At 40.5% G+C, this 21,693-nt stretch overlaps 1 protein-coding gene across 3 annotated transcripts in view; it reads right to left on the bottom strand.

Moving 5' to 3' along the window:
- The window catches only part of DGKI (diacylglycerol kinase iota), a gene marked incomplete at its 3' end in the record, with an annotated part of 99,834 nt that overhangs the window by 30,688 nt on the left and 47,453 nt on the right, over nucleotides 1–21,693 (bottom strand). For 2 of the 3 annotated variants that reach the window (XM_084205888.1, XM_084205890.1), the window contains 5 exons: nucleotides 20,659–20,703; nucleotides 17,567–17,636; nucleotides 15,093–15,133; nucleotides 13,378–13,505; nucleotides 12,723–12,848 (listed from right to left, as the gene is read on the bottom strand). In XM_084205888.1, the coding sequence (XP_084062014.1) occupies nucleotides 12,723–12,848; nucleotides 13,378–13,505; nucleotides 15,093–15,133; nucleotides 17,567–17,636; nucleotides 20,659–20,703 (410 nt within the window). The remainder of the gene's footprint in view (nucleotides 1–12,722; nucleotides 12,849–13,377; nucleotides 13,506–15,092; nucleotides 15,134–17,566; nucleotides 17,637–20,658; nucleotides 20,704–21,693) is intronic. The other variant, XM_084205889.1, reaches the window with a different exon arrangement.

Below are 21,693 nucleotides of genomic sequence, written 5' to 3'. Positions count from 1 at the left end.
AAAAGTGGCATCCCTGATGGGATTTATTCACATATTCTCTGATTACAAAATGAAGAAAATTTTTAACACATCAAGTATTTTTAAAATATAGGTGAGGGAACCCTCTCATTCAGCAATTTGTATCTGTAACTGTGAGTCCCCTGCAGTCCCAGCTGCAAACAGTACATAATTTTATTGATAGAAAGGCAGAACTGCTTGCTTTCCTGGTCCCTGACCAGATAATGCTCAGTCTGGGCATGGCACATGATGAAAAAATAAAAGCCTAAGAATTTCTGAGAGCTTTCCCACACCTTAACTTTGACCCTATACATTCCCAGCTCAGAGTGACCATCAGAGGCTGGAGAAGTACAAGTACAGCAAGTTCAGCAAAGGCAAAGTCCTGCACTTCAGGAGGAGTAAACCTATGCAACAAGACAAGCTGGGGTCTAACACCTGAAAAGAAGCTTTTCAGAAAGGATGCCTGATGTTAGCAGAGTACAAATTGAACATCTGTCAGCAGAGTTCCCTGTGATGGAAAAAGCCAAAGACACACTGAGCTGTATTTCCTGAAGCTGAGCCATTAAGTAGATGGAAGTGATTTTTGACCCTCTACTCCATGCTTGTGAGACTTGAGAACAAGACAGTCACTGACAAATTGGACAGAGTTCCAGAAAGGGTTGCAGAGATGCTGTGGGCACAGGAGGACAGGCTATGGAAGCTGGGTTTGTTCAGTAAGAAGAGAAGCTATGGAAGTAAGAAGAGAAGGTTTGGGCAAAATCTAATTGCTGCCTTCAACTACTTAACAGGAAAGGATACAGAAGACAGAGTCTGGATGAAGAAGGAAGCAACAGTCACAAGCTGGCACATGGCAAATTCAGATGGGGTTAAGGAAAAAAATCTCTACCATGTGGATGATCAAAAAGAACAGGCTGAGTAAAGAGATTGTTGAATCTCCAGTTTTGCAGATATTCAAAACTCATCTGGAAAAGGCTCTGAACTTCATCTAGCTGGATCTATTTTGAAGATTTGTATTAGATGACCTTCAGAGTTCTTCCCACCCAAGTTTTTCTGCAATTCTTTAAGTCTCTCTAGAAAGCTTTCTGGTTTTACTACCCTATTTTTCCTGTCATCCTTTCCTCCCAAATATTTCTCATAGACAATGGCCATACTGCTTCACACACATGGGAAAATGCTGACCAGCACAGCCCCTTGAACCTAAGAAATTCCATTCAAGTTATTTATCAGTTTGCAGAAATATGTTTGGACATGTCCTGTAACCTGCAACAACCATCTAGAGACAAACACTAGAGCTCTTATCCTTAATTCTCCTAAAGGACAAGATCAGCATTCCTTCTAGCATCTCTGTAATTTCTGATGCCTCATGTTGTAGCTTTTATATTTTTCAGATTTTCTACTGCTTTAGTGTGTAGTTCTGAGCTTCATATTAAGGCTGGTAAGCTCTCTCCACAGAGTAGAGAGACAAAACAATTCCTTTCCTAGCTTGGGACCAAGGACAAATGATCCAAATTCCATGCCCAAGAGCATGAACAATGTGGACTGAAGAGAGCAAAACAAGCAGGATGGGACTTCATAAGCTAAAGCTATAATTGGACAATTAACTCCAATATGCAAATGGACCAGAACTTATCAAAGTGTGAGACCCTGTGACTGGTTGTCCATTTTGTTACCATTTTGGGTTCATACTTGGCGTAGCCCTGGCTGGTCTCTTGTGCTGCCCATGGTGGGTCTATTGAGGCCTCCTAATAAATATCTATTTTTTAGCTCCATCTAGTCTCTGTTCTAGGTCAGCCTTCACAAGGCATCCCTCCCTTCAGCAGCCTCCATCTCCACCTGCACAGCAACCACTGCTGCAGGCTGTTCACATGCAGTCCAGCATACAGGAGAGTAATTGGTGCTTCTTAGGGAAACCAGGGCAGCTCAGATGTGTTCCATGCTGGGTCTCAGGCGTGTCAGTGTCCCCTCTATTGTCACATGTCTTTTTGCACTACTGCTTAACTTTTTATCTCTTACCTTTCCCCTGTCCGCTGTGGAATGTTTTAATGAAGGCTTGTAAGACCACAATGCAGCTATACCTGAAGCTGTACTGACACCCAGAGGAGTTGGTTAAGAATTGCTGCTTAAAAAAGGAACAGAAGATTTTATTGCAGAATCAGTTATAAACCCAAACATGCCTATCGGTAATTTTTTAAAAGAAGAAAAAGGATAGAGTAATTTTCTTCAGAATTCATCTTGGATAAAACAGCTCCACCTCAAAACATGGCTGGCTTGGTATTTACTTGAAAAAGAAGGTATTTCCAAATGAGCAGCAAGATCATTGTAGGATAATCACAGTTTGTTTGGATTTGGGTTTTTGTTTTGTCTTTTTATAAATACTTGGCCTTTCTTTCTCTTATCATCACATGGCACTAAAATATCTCAGTGGAATGCAAGAGTTTTATTTTGAAGAGGGTCCTATCCCAGCTTATTTGAAATGCTCTTCTTCCATTTCCAGACTTTAATTAAATCTTCAAAATCCTCACTGACCTATAGAAAGTGAGATCTAAGGACATGATGTAATGCTTTAGTGAAACAACAACCAGGATGTCAAGGGATTGGATGCTGTTTGACACAGGTCACTGTTAAGAAGACCTAGAACAGGAGCTAAAGTGGCTACATTTATGCACTTCCTCAGCATTCTACATAAGAATAAAAGCATATCTATCAGGTAACAGAACATCTAGCTTTTCCTCAACAGCAAATAAGTGAACTTCTACTTCTTCTAGGAAAAGATTTAAACAGAGGTCAGTTTGTTAGGATTTCAGCTTTATTTAATGCACAGAAAGAAATTATTTTGCTAAGCACAATGCCATGACAGTCCCATTTTGAGCACCTCAGGTACAATCTGGTTCATGAGACACAGCTTCACTTGGCCCTCAGGCTACATGGAGGTTTAGCACATCAGCTGCTTTGTGTCTTGAGATTACTACCCAAATAATTTAGGCCACTTTGGGTTTCTGAACAATCCAGAAGCTACCCTAAATGGTGTGTTTGTTACAACAATGCAAACCAATCACTTTTGAAACACAGCATTTTGTTCCTGAAACACATGAATCCCTCAGAAACAGATCCTTGCAATTATGTTAAAAAATAAGTCACCTGATTCTCACAAGTACTAAGCACTAAGAAACCCTCACTTTCCTGCCATCTTTTAAAAAATAATCTAAAAATTTAAAAATCACCTTAGTTAATATGCACAACCCAGAGATCCTAGGCAGAGCAGAACAGCTGAGCTGTTTACACTCCTGCTATAGACTAATTGATGGAGAAAAAACTTCTATTGGGAGTTTCAGATATGGCTTTTGTGCTGCACTTTTAGATGTCTGGCACAGAAACAGGAATCTAGGAGTCTGGGTTACACTGGCTCCAAGCCACCTCTGGCTCTCTGATTTCATCTCTTGGCATAATTTAGCCAGGTCCATCTGTCCCTGCTGGCCCCTGGGCATCAGCACTGCCAGAACCTCAGCAAGGCTCTCTGTTATGGCCCTGCTCCCCTTGCATTTCCCTCCCTTGCACACACCTCAGTGCCAGCACTGTTAAACACTCTGTTTCAGCTACCAAGAAAAAGCTGTGGGTTTTACTGGGCCTTTCCTAGTGCAGAGGAGCAGCAGGCAAGCAGGGACAGACTGAATGTTTTTAAGCTTTCAGAAGTTTCTCTGCTCACCTGTGCCCTTTGGCAGGCATGTTAAAGAGGCGCTGTACCTCCTACACCCTGACATACCAGCCCAGAGCCAGGGGACTCAGGCACTCCCACTAGACATGGAAGGGAAAGGGCAGCTCCCTGCAGAGCAGCCATGCCAAGACACACAGCCTGGGTAACAATGACCTTTCCAAGCAGCCCCAGTGAAAAATCTCACTTTTTGTGCCCTGAATCAAGTGAGGGCTCATGTCAGAATATTGTCCTCAGCCTCACCAAACACTAACTTCTGCAGGTCTAAAATACTCTATTGCAAACCTCAAAAGATTATCTATTTTCACACAAATCTCCTTTGTCTTTACCTTTTTGTCACATGATATTTTAGACATTTCCCATGTTTCAGCCACAGCAGAAATACAAATATGAAGATATCTGAAGAATTAATGAATTACTGAAAGGTTTGGCTTTTTTAAATTTAACACAGTCAACTCAGGTGAAGTAGTACTTCTGTGTGATATTTTAGAGCAGCTATTTTACCAAACTACATTTCTATTCTCTTTGAAAGCCTGTTAAACCAGAATTTAGGGATATGAACAGGAATAGAGTCTGAATGCATCTAATGAGATGTCCAGGTGTGAAAGCTTGAACAGAGTACGCAGCCCAATGTATGTGTAACACATGTACAGGGCTGTTTCTTACCCAGGCTCTGAAGCTTGCTGGCTTTGATAAGACAGCTTGGTACTGAGTGAGAACACATTAAGAACCAGTCTCCTCTCCAAGCAGATGGCAGCTCCTTATGGCAGGCACAGAGCACATGGACACAGGCTTGCTATTCCTGTGCAATGCTCAGAAAACTAGGACTGGGAGGATTGGGGTTTGCTTTTTGTTGTTTTGGGGGTTTTTTTCCTTACTTCAACTCTTTCAAATGAGTAAGAAGTACACATAAATACAGACATACATGTCTAAAACCACAAGGTACACAACTTTTCCAGCCTTGATTGGCTTTTAAGTCTGCCACGCTGGAGAATATTTGACCTATATTTGTAACAGTGCTTCAAGTATACCCGGAAGAATATATCTTTCTGCCAATCATCCTTTATCACCCCAGTAAACCCATCCATCCCCTTTCCAGCACCTTGAATGTCACTGGGGACTGTAGGTCTGTTGTTTCCAGTCCATAAATCTGGAGAGAGGAATATTCACATCCTGAAGTGGCATTGTCACTATCCACTATTGCTACCCTGCTCCTGCCAGGTACAGTTACCACATGTCCAATTCTTGCAGGGAAAGCAGTAGGTCCAAAATAATAAATTATCAAATGTCATTTTCTTTTACCCAGACAAAAAGAAAACGAGAATATGAGAAGTCTTTGTCTTGATATATTGCTACCTTCTTTGCTGTAAAGCTGTTTTACTTCTCAGAGAAGATTCTGCTTTGCAAATCAAGGACTAAAGTAGGCAAGCAAAGATGGAAGCAAAGGGGTAAAAGAACACAGTTGTTAAAAAAAAAAAGAGAAAATAGACTCTACTGCTTCAGTCTTGGCTATCAGCCAGAGAGTGGAAAGCAGATTAAAAACTGTTATGGTAAACCACTTCAAGGAAACTAAGGTACCCAGCTATCTCTACTTTGCCAACATGATTTTGTTATCCTTTAAATGCACTCCAAAATACAAACTTACATTCCACATGGAAAACATGGCTTTGGCCCTTTACCTGCTGGAAATATTCAGAAGGCATTTTCAAGGTAGGTGGTAGTTGACTTTTCAACATTCAGGTAAGATGGTTCCTTTGTCAAGTATATGTGCATTCTGTTGCTTGAAGCTGCCTCAAGGAGAGGAGGAGAGCTGGACTGCTTGCATTTCCCTTTTGGAAAATGGGATGCCAGTCAAGAAGCAAGATCTCTCTAAAGAAGCCAATTTGTAGTCTCATCGTGTGTGGGAGTGTTTTGCATGTCACTGTCTGTCAAAATAATTTGCCAGCAGGGTGAATTTCCTCAGCTGTGCATCAGGTGTTGAGATGCCACAAAAGTCATTAAGAGGGGGCAGCTTGGTGAGACAAGAGGAAGCCAAAATCCCACCCAGTCCACTCTGGGGAGCTAAATGCTGAGTGATAAGATGTATTGGTAATATGTACTGAGGAGAAAAAGAGCACTGTACAGGGTCCAGTACAGTATGTGCTCTGTTTCTGCATTCTATCAAAGGGACAGATGCACAAACCAACCTCACATGTGCCCAACTCTTATTAAAACACCTTTGCCTCAACAGCAGAGGCGGGAGACTTCATTCTCGAAGAAAACACACACTCTCTGCATTGCATTCATATATATAAATAAGGTTATAGACATGCAAATCCAAACCAATTTCTAATTTCTTCATTTCCCAATTATGGTTAACAAGAGCAGAAGTAAAAGTTGTGTCTTAAAGCTCAGTATTACTGGCCTGGGGTTGTCCAGATGACATGTAAGTACCGATTACTAATGACTGTTGCAGAAAACTTTAAGTAAAACACAATAATTTTCTACAGCCCAGTTCTCTATAGATAAGGCCAGATTGACAGTAGTGACATCAAAATTCTTCTAACCAAAACAGAGGAATAGATGATTAAATAAGGTTTTGCCTGTATGCAATCACCTAAAGGTAACACCACAAGTTGCTGAAAGTTTGTTTAGAATAGCTTCTGGAACCATCTGATTCTCACTTTTTGCAAAGGTCCCTCAGGTTCAGTGCATGCCATCACCACAGGCCAGGGGGCCACAGCTCACCAAGGTCAGGGGGCTCATCCCCTGACCTTGCAGGGTTTGTATGAGGCACCACTTTCCTTTGTCCTGCTTTTGTACCTTCAGACATCAGAACTAAATGCCAGGATCTTTCAATGCCCAGAACCATCCCTGAGATGGTACCACTCCAGCAGAAGTAGCACAAAGCCTCTTGAATCCTGAGTTGAGAGCATCTGTTCTCATGTTTTGCCCACTTGGACTAAACTGAGAGCATATCTCACGCAGGCCACTCTTTGCAAAGGTGTTTCAGTATGAACATTCCTTTCTATTCTCTCTCTTTTTAGCATTGTTTTCCTCTCCCAACTCTGCCTTTCTTCTACAGCTGAGTCAAGTTGTGTCTACTAGTTAGACATGGATAGGAGTCTCTGAATAATTCTTGTATTTTTCCCCACTGAAAAGCTCCCAAAACAATGAATATGGCTAAAAACTCAAGGTATGCAGAGAAATTGTATTCACAACAGACGCTTTAAACACATGACATTGTTTACCGCACTAGATTAAAAAAAATTAACAGGTGCCATCCTTGTCAAAGAATTCATCAGTGGGGGTAAGGGAAGATTTATAGAGGAACTGAAGAAAGGTTTGCCAAATGGTGGATAAATTCTATCTGGGATGTGTAAAAAATGTTAAGTATTGTGACTGCAACATGCTGACAAATAGCAAAAGCTTTAAAAATACAGGACCAGGTCCCACACCAAAATGCATCACTTTTTTTGCACTCAGTCTCCCGTAGGGAACTTGCTTTCCCTCCAAACAATTTCTTATTCATTTGCTGTATTCTTATAATTTATTTTCCCTTGCTTTCTTTGAAGTTTTTTTCTTATTTAACCCATGTTTACCTTCTTCTGAATAATTCTAAGTCCTCTTTACAGCACTTTCCATATTCTTTGGGTCTACATCTTCCTTTCCAGTGCCAACCCCACCTTTTTTACATCACTTTCCTAGCAAGAGGCAGAGTTGCTGGAGGCAAATCTCTCATGCTCCGCTTTTAGATAGTGAGAGAGATGCTATTTGTAAAAGTATCCAAGACAACAGAAGAGAAAGAAAAGGGAGAGCTAAGCAAAAAAAAAGGACACTGCACTCTGTTATATTTGAGTTCCATTATAAGGACTACACAGGAGTGTACAGTAAAGGTAATGGTGATTTACACCTTCACTAAAGTAAGATTTGTTTGAAAGCAATCAGTACTCACGGACCCTCATCTGCAGAATGGAAAGCAATTCTTACAGGTACACAAGTACCTGATTAAGACATACATACTTCACTCTTGCAGTGTAATTTTATAAAGGCAGCTTGAACTGAATCCGAACCTGAAAATTAATTTCGATTTTGCTATCAAAATCACCAGGGTAGACAACTCTGCCTATTTAGGAGCTGATGTTTTCCAATACAATATTTTTTGGGCAAACCCATGGATTTTTCAAGTCCTTACCAATCTTTGACATTTTCATGGTCACCAGGCAGTCCCTGCCTAGCATGTTCTGAATCATCTCTTTATATTTTCTAAACTTCCACTAAATTAGCATTCTTTCTCCTTTAACATGCAAATTTGTATCCCTCATGCTCTTCTCCTCTTGTAATACATGAAAATTTCTCTTTAAAAAGTACCCTAAACCACCTTGTAACATCTGTGTTGTCACACTGATTTCCTGGGCAATGATCAGATTCTTGTGGCTGAGTGAAACACTTGGCATTTAGCCTTTTTCTTCTTCCCTCTGAGAAACTAGGTTATTATAGCTTCATAAAGCAATGCCTGGATGGTATTACTAGCTAATTAATGTCTATTTAGTGGAAAGGGCTGCAGTCATCTTCAAGCACCTACAGGCATTTTTTTCTTCCTCTCCCTAACAAGACCAGATGGCATCCTGGCCAACCTTTGCCCACCCTTCACAAGCCATGCACTTGATCCAGAAAATGCAGCCAGCAGCCTGGGAAACACATTACCATCGCAGCTGGACAGATGCTAGAAGAGAGCTGGTTACTGCCCTGAATGGTGGGAAAATTAATGACTTCAATTAAAAGATGTAGATTAAACCTCTACCAAGATATAGTCACCTTTCCATCTCTCTATGCTGTGGGGGTTTTTATTTTGTCAAATTTTCCAGCTCTCATCATATAACAGGGTGACAAACAACCAAGAAGAGAAATATATGGCAAAAAACAAACACACAGTAGGCTGTAAGGTCTTCTGCATCTCTCTGCACCATTTAATCATAGGATGAAACCACTCATGTACAAAGGAAGGGTCCAATTTCCTGTATCAGTGCAGTCAGACCAGAATATTTATCTTTTTTCAAGATCAAGCACCTCTAGTCCTAGTAAATTGTCTTGCCAATGTGTTTTTTTTTAATACAGTGTTCACACTAATTGATGTTCCTAATAAACTACAATCTGCCCCAGCTCATGGTTACTGCATCAAGACACTGTTTCGTGTCCTGTCCAATCCCTCACAGATCAAAGAGCCATCAAATAGGGAACAAAACATGAAATACTATTAACCAACAGCTACCTGAAAATAACATTAATTCAGTTAACTGAAAACAAAAGCACCATTTTTCTCTCAGAAAGACCCCTGCCTCAAAACCTTTATATTCACACTGTGCTTTACCCAAACAAGCTTGTGATCAAAAGCAACACCTAACATTAGAATTAGTTTTAGAACATGGATTCTGTTCTCTGCTTTCATTTATTGAAATAATATAAGGGATCATTCAGCTTTGAGTTTTTAGCTACATTCCTCACTTGTCAGAATTACTTTATCTTAAAGAAGTTTTATATTTATGCAGGTGTGTATATATATATATATATATATATATATATATATATATATATGCATATGCACACATCTATATGTGTGTATATAGTGATTACAGATACACTCTAAACATCCTGAAGATATATTATAACCAGCTATGGTCATACCCTTTTAAGAGATAAAATGACCACTGAGAAAGCACTCCCAGTGAGTCAGCTATGTCCCTTTCTCTCACACCAAGTCCCCTGTCATTTGCCCTAAGCTATGGGATAATGCATTTTGAGCTCTACAATATTTCTGACTAGATAAAAATGCTGGATGCTGATGAGTCTTAGAAGATCCATGAGAGCTCTGTGTACAGGAGGAATTGACTGCTCTGTTCTCTGCCATATTCCTGTTTAGGAATCTTGCTGAAATCCTTTTCTCAAGTTTTAATTAAAAAATAATTTCTGAAGGAACAAACCTCTGCAAAGAACATGTGAGGAACTTCAGCTGCCAAAATATAATAATGCTTTCTAAAGTACTAATTTTTTTTTCTTTAAAGTGCCATGTTAGAGAGATTTTTTTTAGATTGCTAAGTCAAACATCCAGAAGCTTGGAAATTTGGGATAATACTTCAACCCTGTTTCACTCAAATATTATGAAAAATTGTAGTCACATTGCCAGTTTCTATTTTCTTCTGCTGGACTCTTGCCTCAGAGTTTAAGTCAAAACCTGCTTGATATCCTCCCGTATATGCACTGCACAGCCTCAAGATTTATTTCTTCCACACTGCCAAAACTCTGCACAGAATGCAAAATGATTCATGTCCTGCTAAGCATTTCTGGCAGAGTATCCCCATAGTACCCAGGTTTCTCAAGACCATGAAATTTGCCCTCACTGTGCTCCTTTAAGGTGAGGTTGCAATATTATCTGTATTCTGCAGCTGGGAAAGCAGGCACTAACTTTCCATTCATTTTAGTCATACAGCCTGAGGCAACAGAAATCCTATTTCTCAGTTTCCAGCCCTCCACACTCTTTCAAAATCTCCTTGTAGTGGCCCCCCAGTAATCAAACCTACTTTACAGTGGACATGCACAGAATGAGGAGCCCATGGTTAACCAGCCACTTGAGAAAAGTTTGTTGTAAATCCTCACCATTCAGAAATTCTGTCACAGATGCTGAAAAGAGAAGCCAGTCCCACAGAGCATCATTCAGCTGTCTTAAATTTAATAACACCTTGCTGCCTCCCCTGTGGTCCCCTGACTCATTTACCGTACACCTTCCACCTTGGTAGCAAGTGAGGCAGTGTATAAATATATTTCAGAGCTTGTCCAACTGTGTAATAACCTGATTAAAGTCAGAAATCTCTGTTCTGGAGAGAAACAGCCACAGACCCTTCCCCCATGCCCCTAGCCTGTCTCACTCATCTCTTACCTCTCTGTACCCCATGTTCTCCTCCTTTTCATTATTTCCATTCTGACTCCCCAGACACCTGATTATCCTCTGTGCTCTGAACAGTTCCCATCCTTTAACCCTCTTCCCCAAGTCCCTGCACATGCTCTCTTTGTGCTTCTACTCCTTTGGCTGTTGCAACCTCTTTCCCTTGTTCCTTCGTACACCTTCTCCTGACCATCTCCATCTGACCATGACTGCTGCATCCCTTTTCTCCTTGCTCCTGGAGATCAGCTAATGAGCAGCACAGTCCCACTTCCCTCAGGTCTGCAACCTGAATTAAGGAGCATAATTCCTCTGTGAGGATGCACAGACAGAAAGTTTTGAAAGCAAGCTCTTGAATCTGAGGTGTCTCCAAAGAGCACTAACAACCTCATCAGCAGGGCAAATTCAGGGGTAATTTTCAAGGCAGCAAAAGGCATCTCCCTGGTATTATGATGACATTTTACTAAATGTCAAGCTTCCAAAATTTCGTTCCAACAAGGTTCATTCTACTACCAGCACTAACACATCTCACTGCTGAGAAAGAACCTCATTGGAAAGAACTACTGGATTTATTGATTTGAAGGAAGGTCATTTAAAGGAGCACATTTCCCACAGATCTTGTCTTCAGAAAGAACTGGCTTTTTTGTTAAAGCCTTTACTAAAAGAAAAGGAATCTTAGCATGAGTCTTAGCATGAAAAATTCCAGCCAAAACAATTAAAGTTTAGGGAAACTGTAAAGTAAACAATTCCTCATAGTAGGTACACTTTACTCTAAGCAATGCTACTAGCTTACTTGGTACTTAATAAATCCACCAAATGTAATTGTTACAACAAAGCAAACATTTCCAATCATGCTGATGTAAACAAAATCACTCTTCTTATCAATAAGAAATTAGTCCACATGTTCTCACCATCTCTCCACACTGCCTGGAACTGTCTAAGCATCATTTTTCTCACGGCTTTGCCAACTTCAGATTTTGGGCCCTGCCATTCCAGTCTATGGAAAAATGAACCTCCATTCACCATTCTTCACTTTGCAAAGAATATCAAGAACTGCTCCAGAATCCCTCAGGGAGAAAACCAGTTGATTTTCTCCTGGCCGTGCTACCTTGATCAGCCTTTCTTGCCAAGACATCTCCTCCTGACAGCAGTTTCCAGCTAGCTGGAAAGTTTCCTCATGGCTAGACAGCCTGCCATCCCCACTGCACCTGCCCCAGAGCTGTAGGCTCTGCCTGCCCTGTACCTTGTACCTCTCCCACACACATCCTGACAGAAAAAAAAATCTGAAAAAGGCCACATTGTCACTATTCCTAATTCTTCTATACTAAGTTTTTTAAACCTGCCTATAGGGCTGCTGATACAGTAGAACTACAAACACAATTACACATTATATATTTGGGGGATAGGAGGAAATCAACCCCAAATCACAAATAACCTTCAAACCAGGAACAGAGTTCTGACAGACATTTCCCATCTAATCTTCGGTAGTGATCCGCTGACGGTTTTGAAAATCTGATGTGAAATAACCAAAAAGTTGAGAACAATTTCTAACATAGGTAAGCAGAATAAGAGGTATTTTAAAATCAATCTGAACATAGTAGATAGTACTAAGGTAAAAATTTCTTTTATGGGGAAATTATCAAAAAGAAAACCACTGCACAGCCATCCTACATGGTTCAAGATTATACGAAAACCTTTGCCTACATCTTTGACAGCAAGCAGCAGTTCTAGAGGTTTCTGCTTTATCACATTGCATCAGAACTACCTTGAGGGTGAATGCTTTGACCTTTCACCAAACCAGCTGCCAAGAAGATTTTCTTAGCTGGAACTTCAGATATCAAAAATAAGGTATTTTCTTTCAAAAATTTGGATTTTGGTTTATTAAAAGGGGAGGGTGCCACAAAGAATGAAACAAAGGCAAGAACATAAAATAATGGACAAAGAGGAAGAACAGAAGGGAGAAGCAAAAGAGAAATAGCAAAAAGTATTTGTCATTTCAGCATGTCAGCACAATTAATTAAGCTTAAAGGAGACATTAGGAGTTGTCTGTGGTGACAGGGACAGTGCATCATCAAGCAGAGAAATGCAGAGGGCTCTTACTGCAGCATATGTGTCTGGCTGGCGTCCTTTTGTTTGTCAGGTACCTCGTAGTGGGGAGAAATCTTTCCAAGGCCGCTGTCGCTCAGCATCCTCTTCCGAACCGCAGGGTTCCACCGCTCCGATATTCTGAGGAGAGGAGGAGGAAGAGAAAGGCATTCACACCCCACTTGGAAGCTGTCTTATGCTCACTGGTTCCCAGCATTTTTCAGCCCATAGCAAGTTAAAATAGATTAATTCACTATGAGTGCTGTTCCTAAAGATGAATAGAAGCATTTTTGGTCTATCAAGAGGATAATACGACACAGAGACACTTCATGGTCATTCTTGACACAAAGGGCTTCAGGGCTTTACACAGTGGGATCAGAACTCTGACCATGCAGAAAAGTTTGTAACTCAATCATTAGAGATTTATGGCAGGACTTAGGGTCAGGTGGTGTGAGGTGGTTAAAAGGTGCTGAAGTCCACAGGTCCTGCTGTGTGTTCCAGGAAGCCTAATGGAGTAAGTGTTACACTACTGTTCTGTCGTTACCACATCTGGATTTGCTCCTTCCTAATACCTGCCCTCCCACATCACCTAATCCTTCAGAACAGGGGACCAGCAAGAGATGCCCATCTCTAATACACCTGCTGAAAACCAGATTCCAGCAGCACTCACCCAGCTGCCTGCTCCACTACCAGGTCAGGCATTCCTGGTGGCGTCCCCCCCTGCTGAGACATTACCATCTCTGGGTCCAGAATAAAAATCTCGTCCTGCGAAATTTCCGTCACAAAGTGCAAATGTTCCTGTCGGAGTGACAAAAGCAACAAATAATGAACCTGCAGCATCACTGGTCCCTCAGAGTACCCAGCTGCCCTAAAATGAGTTAAGTGCATGTCACGTTCCCTGAAGAATATTCAAGGAACTCTGTGTATTTAAGCACGTACCCATACACACACACACATTAACATCAATGCCACAGAAGTCACCAATTTATATGTCATTGATTTCAAGCTAAACAAGATTCCCCTTGAGCAAGCTGCACACTCACAGCAATATTTTAAAAGGCTGTTCCTCAATGATTATGCCATTCTGATGAAACCTGGAGGTCTACTCATAAAGCCAAGGTTTGCATTTTGGAATGAGGACCAACACCTGAAGTCTCTTCTTCAATGATGGTTGACAGAACTTTTTATTTTTGGGGGTACTCTTCCAGATCTCCACCAGTCGTACATTCTGTTTTCTCATCTCCATTACCAAAGCTCTCTTTCTCAATCCTTTACTTTTGTTATTGACACTGAAGGCTTATTGTCTTTCAAAAAAAAAAACCCACAGAATGTGTGTATGCCTGTCTATGTAGGGAAATGGGCAGGAAATTTGCCACTGTTTGTGTGCTGGGACCAGCACACAATATTTAATTTTTTTCCCCATAGAATCACAGGATTGAGTAGGTATTAAAAGTGACCATTCGTACAGTGTCAAGGATTGGAAAAATGCAGAATAAGCCAAATAGAGTCAAATTGCCCAGTTTAAGCTGTAGGAGCATATTCTTCACCCCTGCCTTCCCAATGTTAGATTACAACATCAAAGCATTTATTTGGCTGTGTGCAAAGAAGCCCCACAGTGTCTACATGCAGACACTGAACAGGGGAACTCTGAGCTAAAGTCTCAGCTCCTTCTACTTGAGCTAAATTTTGCTAAGAAACATTAACATGTGATTCAGAAACAGCTTACACAGCTCTCAGGGGGACCAGATAAAAACAGCAACAGTGTGAAGTCAACAATTTGCACTTAATGCTGAGCAACTAATTGACCTGTTCTGGCTACAAACCAAAAACACCAAAAGCCCTGTAAAATTTTCAGTGTCTTTTAAAAAATATATTCAGATTGTCAGATCCACGCCACAGGTTTGAATCCAGCAGAGATACACGTTGTTTTGGGGTTCCTTGTGAATATTTGGTGCATCTCTGTTCATAATTCTCAAATTGTAACAACATCTTAATTTCCACAGCTATTTCATCGCACTCACACACACATACAGCATCAAGACTTCTGGTGCCTAAAAGCAACATTGAAAAGATAAATACAAATACATTGGTGCCACACAGGTGCCCTGAGTAAGACTTGATAAGGAAAACAATTGCAGGAAATTCTGATCTGTATTAGATTGGTAGTAAACAGAATGGCAGCTGGTCAGCAGATACAAGACTTCAGTGAATCAACATGAATTAGATCAACTAAAAACCAGCCCAGAATTTTTTCTCTACATCTCGTGAGACATCATGAGTAACATTTTGCAATAGACAGGAAGAATGGCAGATAATTCATTTTAAGCTGCACTTGATGTAGCTTAAAAAAAAATCTATATGAACAAAAAACAAATAAGGATTTACCTGAGATCTGTCAATGCGGTAAAAACGATCAGCAGAAGTTGCTGTAAGACAAAGAAACAACAGCAGAAAATAGTCTGAGCAGGGCTGCATGGACAAGCTGGGCTGCACTAACATCACTGGCTCCTAAAACAGCCCGTGTGTCAGGGAAGTCACAGTGGCTCCAGAAGAGCATAAATTAATTCCTGTATGACCGCCATGGTCAGTACTGTGACAAACATCTTTGTCAGTGGCACGGAGAGTGGAATCGAGCGTGTCCTCAGCAAGTTCCTTTGCAGCAGCTCACAGCAGCTGGAAGGAAACACACTGGAGGAAAGGGACACCAGCCAGGGGGACCTTGGCACATTTGAGAAGTGGGCCAGTGCAAACCTCATGGAGTTCAACAAAGTGCAAGGTCCTACACAGGAGCCTTGGCAGTCCCAGCACACCTACAGGCTGGGTAGAGAAGTGATTGAGAGCAGCCCTACAGAGAAGGACCTGGGGGTGATGACTGCTGAAAAATTCAGCATGAGCCAGCTGGGTGAGCTTTTAGCCCAGAAACCAGCCATGTCCTGGGTGTCAGTAAAAAGCAAAGTGGCCAGCAGGTCAAGGGAAGGGCTTCTCTGCCTCTACACTGCTCTTGTGAGACCTCGCCTGGAGCGCTGCGTACAGTTCTGCTTCCCCCAGAAAAAGAAGCACCTGGAGCTGTCAGAGCAAGTCCAGAGGAGGGCTATGAAGTTGCTATGGGGACTGGAGCACCTCCCTTACCAAGACAGGCTGAGAAATTTGGGGCTGTTCAGCCTGGAGAACAGAAGGTTGCATGGAGACTTCAAAGCAACCTTCCAGCATCTGAAGAGGTCTACAGGGAGGCTGATGACAGACTCTTCATCATGAACTCTGGTGACAGGACAAGGAGTAAGGGATACAAACTGAAAAAGGGGAAATTCAGGCTGGATATTAGGAAGAAATTACTGTGAGAGTGGTGAGATAGTTGAACAGGTTGCCCAGGGAACTTGTGAATGCACCAACCCTGGCAGTGTTCATGGTCAGGCTGGGTAAGGCCTTGAGCAGCCTGGTCTAGTGAGAAGTGTCCCTGCCCATGTCAGGGATGGGTTGGCCTAGATGACCTTTAAGGTCCCTTCCAACCCTTAATATTCTATAGTTCTGCAATATTCCTATCCCATTAAATGCTGAATTTAAAGATAAGGCTTAATGAAACAGTTGTCACTGAAAATATGAACTTAAATATTTTAAAAATGTATTAAATGGATTTCAGTCTTATAAGAAGAATTGATTACATTAAAATATGTGACAGAGAAAGCTGCTTTGTTCCAATGAGAGTTTAGCAAGCATATACTCAATTTGATGGTCTAATGGGATTAATTCAAATTCTGAATCTAAAGAACAATAATAAGCTTAGGAGCTCTTTATAAATCAAATGCTCGGCCACAGATATTGACTCTGAATTAGCAATATGTTCAAGGAAAATTTGTGCTACTCATGAAAAACACATGAAAATAGGGGGATTCACTAAATAAAGCACATATTATGAATCTTGTCATTGCCAAATAATTTATATTACTAACCCCAAAAGTATTTATCATCTACAATGTGCTTCACCAGATGTGATTTTTTTGTATCTGCTTTGCATTTATTTGGGTGAGTGAAATCAGGTTCATTCTCTCTGCAGTTTTGACACAAGAGCACAGTGATATAGCATTGTAGGCTTTGGCACTTCACAGGAATATCAAATACTAAAGACAAAAAACTGAACACATCTACCCATCCAGCTTTCTCCAAAAACCAAACAGATTCTCACTGTGGCTTTTATCAATGTCCCTCATGAGAGAAAAGGAATAGTGATTAGAAATTGCCAAGGAGAATTTCATTTTGTTTGGAACATTAAAAATTTAAGCCTCCCTGTGCTGAAGCTTTTGTAAAAGCAGATGCCATCCATTTCAGCTGCTAATTCCTGTGCTCTGGAGCCTGATGTAAGGCCCTGATAAGTCATCTGCTTTGACAAAGTCTGGGTCAAATACAAGTGCAGCTCTCCAGCACAGAGTTAAGGAAAGGGAGGTACATTTCTGTCACCTAAACGCTGTAGTGCCTAAAGACTGCAGCACCTGCAGAGAAACCAGGGTGAAGAGCTCAGCCTTGCACCAAGCAGAGAATTGCCACAACTGGCTGCACTCTGAGCTCAGGCAGTGCATGTGAGGAAGTCTGCTCATCACAGCAGAGGCTCTGATAAACCAGGGTTCTAACCTGCCTCAGAGGGAATGCCTCTCTCTGGCATGAAAAAGCTACAGCAGATATTTTGATTGTTAAATGAAGGGCCTGTTTAATTTTTTAGAGGGGAAAGGGGAGCTCCCCTCAGCTCCTTTTTTACCTTCCCAGTGTAACAAGAAGGAACCCCTCTCTAGTATTACTCAGAACTATCCTCCAGAAGCACACCAGAAGCAGGCAGCACGCTGGGCACAGCAGAAGGGAGATGCACTTACCATCTAGGAAGCACCATCTAGGAGAGAGCCTCTGAACAGAAAGTACTCTGGGGAAAGAGCTTTCCTGGTCCTGGATAGGGCATGAAAATTATGTTATTAAAGAAAACCCTGCAAACTGTTTCTTCTCTGAAAAGGACTATTTTCTAGACTTTAGCTTTTTCATTTTGCTTTACTGACATTGCACAATGTGCAAAATCCATGTAGCCCAGGAACCAAATGAAATTACCAGGGAGGAATTAAGATCTTCTTCCTGACCTGTACTTATCAAAGACTCAAACAGGCTTCCCCATGTGTTTTTAGCTCATACTGGAGAGGCAAAAGGGACCAAAAGGGATCTAAGAGAGCAGAGGATGATCATGGCTTTGCTCCATGCTGCCAGTGAATGGTCAGCCAGCTTCCTAAATCTGCTGCATGTAACATTTAAACACAAACATATTTGCACAGGGCAAAATAGAGTGCCATGGATCTTTGGCGCACACAATTTGTATAGACACAGATTCTATCCCTGTTCACATCTTCAGCAGTACAATCAGCACCTCTGCAAATGTTGTAAATTCAGGTACATGTTGGCTCAAGATTAAGCTTTACTCCTCTTTCAGACAACAGACCACAGGGCAGTATATCAACTCACATGGCAGGAAAACAAAAAGTAAAAGCAACAGGAAGGATTTTACTTGATCCCATAAACCTTATTCTCATGTACAGCTTATGGTATCCAGCCTCTGTGCATCACAGAGATGGAGACAATGGCAGCAAAACATCCCATAAAATGAACTCCAACTGTACATGAGGAGCAAATAACACATCTCAGGGATTTAATAGAATCAGATTTAAAATGCAACTTTGTCTAACAGGGGCAAACAGATATGTGAGATTTTAGGTTTGATTGTATTGCCACTGGAGCGTTTGTCAGAAAATCAAGGATCTCTAAAACCCACTAGGCTTGCTGACATGGTTGTATCTACATGCACAAAGCTTTGTGTATCTTAATATCTAATCCACTCTGTGTCAAATGGAGGGAACTGCAACTCAAAGGAGAAAAGGAAAAAATATCCAATGGTGTGTACTAAAATGCAGTTTATAAAAAGAGGAGAAATTAGTAAAATTCATAGAGTACAAAATGCTGAGAAAATGAAGATAGGAATACTGCTGGTAAAGGTCAATTTGAGTCACAAATTGCACATTGTGACATACTCCCTCCAATACTTCATTACAGTTCAACTACAGAACTAGCTTGCAAAGTTTCAGGCCCATGAGAATGATATTTTTGTGAGCATTAAACTCATTAGAGAAACAACATAGAACAAGAAAACACTCCAGTATATTTTTTCTCATTTGCACCTTGGTTTGCTAATATTTCTGCTGACTGCCTATGTTTTGAACTGCAGAGGAATCACACAAGAAAATTACATTTATGAGATTTAAAAGTACCCATGGCACTTTATTAGTGAGGTATGAAGACAGTTCAATCATCTCAAGCACCCTATTCATGCCCTTTATCCCCCTATTTTTCCCATTTCTGTAATATGTAGAGGGATACCAACAAATAAGGAACAAACCTCAAATTAACCTAATGAGACAATTTGCAGAAATGAACCACTGAGGAAAAAAAAAAAGAATACTAGACAAACAAGTACTAAAGACAAGACACAGAGAGGGTGCATTTAAAATGTAGCATCATAAAAAATGAATGGTATGTTAGAGATTTTACACTGCTGTGCACTAGAGAAGATGGGTAGGCAACTAATTTATATACTGCTGTAGCTGCAGAGGTTAGAGCCAAGTATGGAGCTGATTTCTGACATTTCATACTCTCTTGTACATCTCCCCATATACACAGATTTTGTTCTTCATTTTACCTCAGGCAGTTTTCTACACATGGAGCAGTCAGCAGCCACTTAGGTTAATTTATAATGAGTGGAACAGAATCATACATGCTGGTTTATTAGTCAATTTGCTAGACACTAACACTGTTCTAAAACCCAGTTCCAGGGCAATGATTGATGGAAATGTCAAGAATAAGAAGTTAGCATTGGATAGGGAAACAAAAACAAACCATCAACTCATATAAAGAAGGCAAATCCAGGAAAACATGCCAAATTGCATTTTCTTATAGTGTCTGCAGTCACAGCATCTACAGGAATTATTGTAAAACTGGAATTTTTTCTGCATCCTCCAAGTAATCATTAACCCCAAAGAAATTATCTGCAATTTCACCACAATTGCCAGCTGTAGGCTGGCTCTCTGTATGCTTCTCAGTGAACTCATTCCTGCTGATCCAACAAGATTTGCATTGTTGTTTCAAGGAAAATGCTATCAGCACCATGCAAACTTGTCCTGTGATCCTAAGCACTATGTCAACTGACCATGGCCTGTGCCAAGTCTCCATGGTAATATCAGATCATTTCAGGAGTCAGTGGAGTTAGTCTCACTCAGTTTACTTCCAATTTAAGCACTCCATAATGAATTATTTTACCGAGAGAAATACGCGTTCTTGAATGATACTTCCAACTGAAAATACAAGTTCTGTATTGCATACATTGTAGAATAAAGTTGTAAAACACAAGGAGACCAAGTCTAAGAAATATCCGCCCAAACTAAAACCTATTTATCTCATGCAGAAAACACACACGTGCTTAGGATGGACTAAAAAATTACCCTGAAGATTATGTAAAGGTAGATGGCTGTACTGTACAGAATTAAGAGGCTGGGCCTGCTAAAACAGCTTTTTTCCCCTCATTGATAGACTTTATTACAACAGTTAGGCAATACAACATGTCATTATTCAGTTTCTCAGACAGAGAAACAATTTTACTTTTGTCATTCGTCCTACAGGACACATTTTCTCATTCACTTCAATATGGAAAATACTGCTATTGCAATACCACAAGCATCACCAAGTTTTGCTAATTTTAAAGGTGATTCCATAAAACTTGTCCAGGAGAAAGCAGAACTTGCTTCCAATATTTAAGGGTAAATTCAATAATCAGATAATTATAAATTCATCTAAGATATGGGTTCAAATGCAAAGAGTGTCATTCCCATTTTTAAGCCTCTTTCTGTTCTGATACTAAAAGGAAAGCTTATCTTACCTGGTAATGAACTCTTTGTGTAGTAGAAGTTACTGACTGTAGGTCCTAGCAGGAGAATGAAAGACATGGCAGTGATGAAAAGATCACAGCAACAACACGAGCTCTTTGTAGTTCTACTATCTGAAGTGGTTGAGCAAACACAAATAATTTTGCAAGTATTTTTCATTGGTTTTAAGTATATTAAACAAAATACACAGAAAAGTCAAGAAAAGCTCACTCAAAGTTTAGATTTGTATGTATTTGGCCAAAAAAAATAGTTTCTAAAAAAGAAGATTACACTAATGTATCTTATCATGTTAAAAAAATCTATTTGTCCCAAAAGAACTACCTAAATTTACAACATCAGCAACAAAATAAATGAAAATATGTCAAAAATCTTTAAGAAACTTTTGCAAATATTTCTGAGTGATTAATGCACTTCAGAAAATCACTGACAGTTTTCTCTATTTTAAGACAACCTCACTCCAAGAAGGTCATATCAGAATAATCCTGACATTTAACAGGGTTCAGGCATCTAATTTATTTTAATAGAGATTTTGTCAAATAGTTATAGCACATGACATAGTCTACTAAAGAGCCTGGCCTGCAGACTATTGCCCTCCAGCAGCATGGAAATTGGCAGGGCTCAGCAAACCTTGGCATCTCTACTCCCAGCAAATGGGACTGAACCAAATCAAGCACACATGCAAAAATTAGTACAAACCCTGCAAAAGGTTAAAAAAAACCACAGTTCCTCCACAACCATTATGGGTGATTGAACCAAAGTATCTAGCTGGGCTTCCTTCAAGGGTTGTACCTAAAACTGCCTGAACTCAGTGTGAGATCACATTTCTAATCTGATGAGATCATCATCATTAGTATTTCACAGTAATTTCCTGTACTGGATACTTCAAATATTCACCACCTCACAATATGGATTTATGTCTGATAACAGTCACACTCCAGGTCTGAATGTCCAGAAATGCATTTGATGAAGGGAATCCTGGCTGAAATGCAAAGTGAAAGCCTTAAGTGAGATACTAAGTTTCATATTCA

Source organism: Fringilla coelebs (genome assembly GCF_963513975.1).
Source record: "Fringilla coelebs genome assembly, chromosome: 5".
In the NCBI taxonomy this organism is placed as follows: Eukaryota; Metazoa; Chordata; class Aves; order Passeriformes; family Fringillidae; genus Fringilla; species Fringilla coelebs.
The sequence above is the reverse complement of the archived record's forward strand: the minus strand, read 5'-3'. Positions and strand labels throughout refer to the sequence as shown.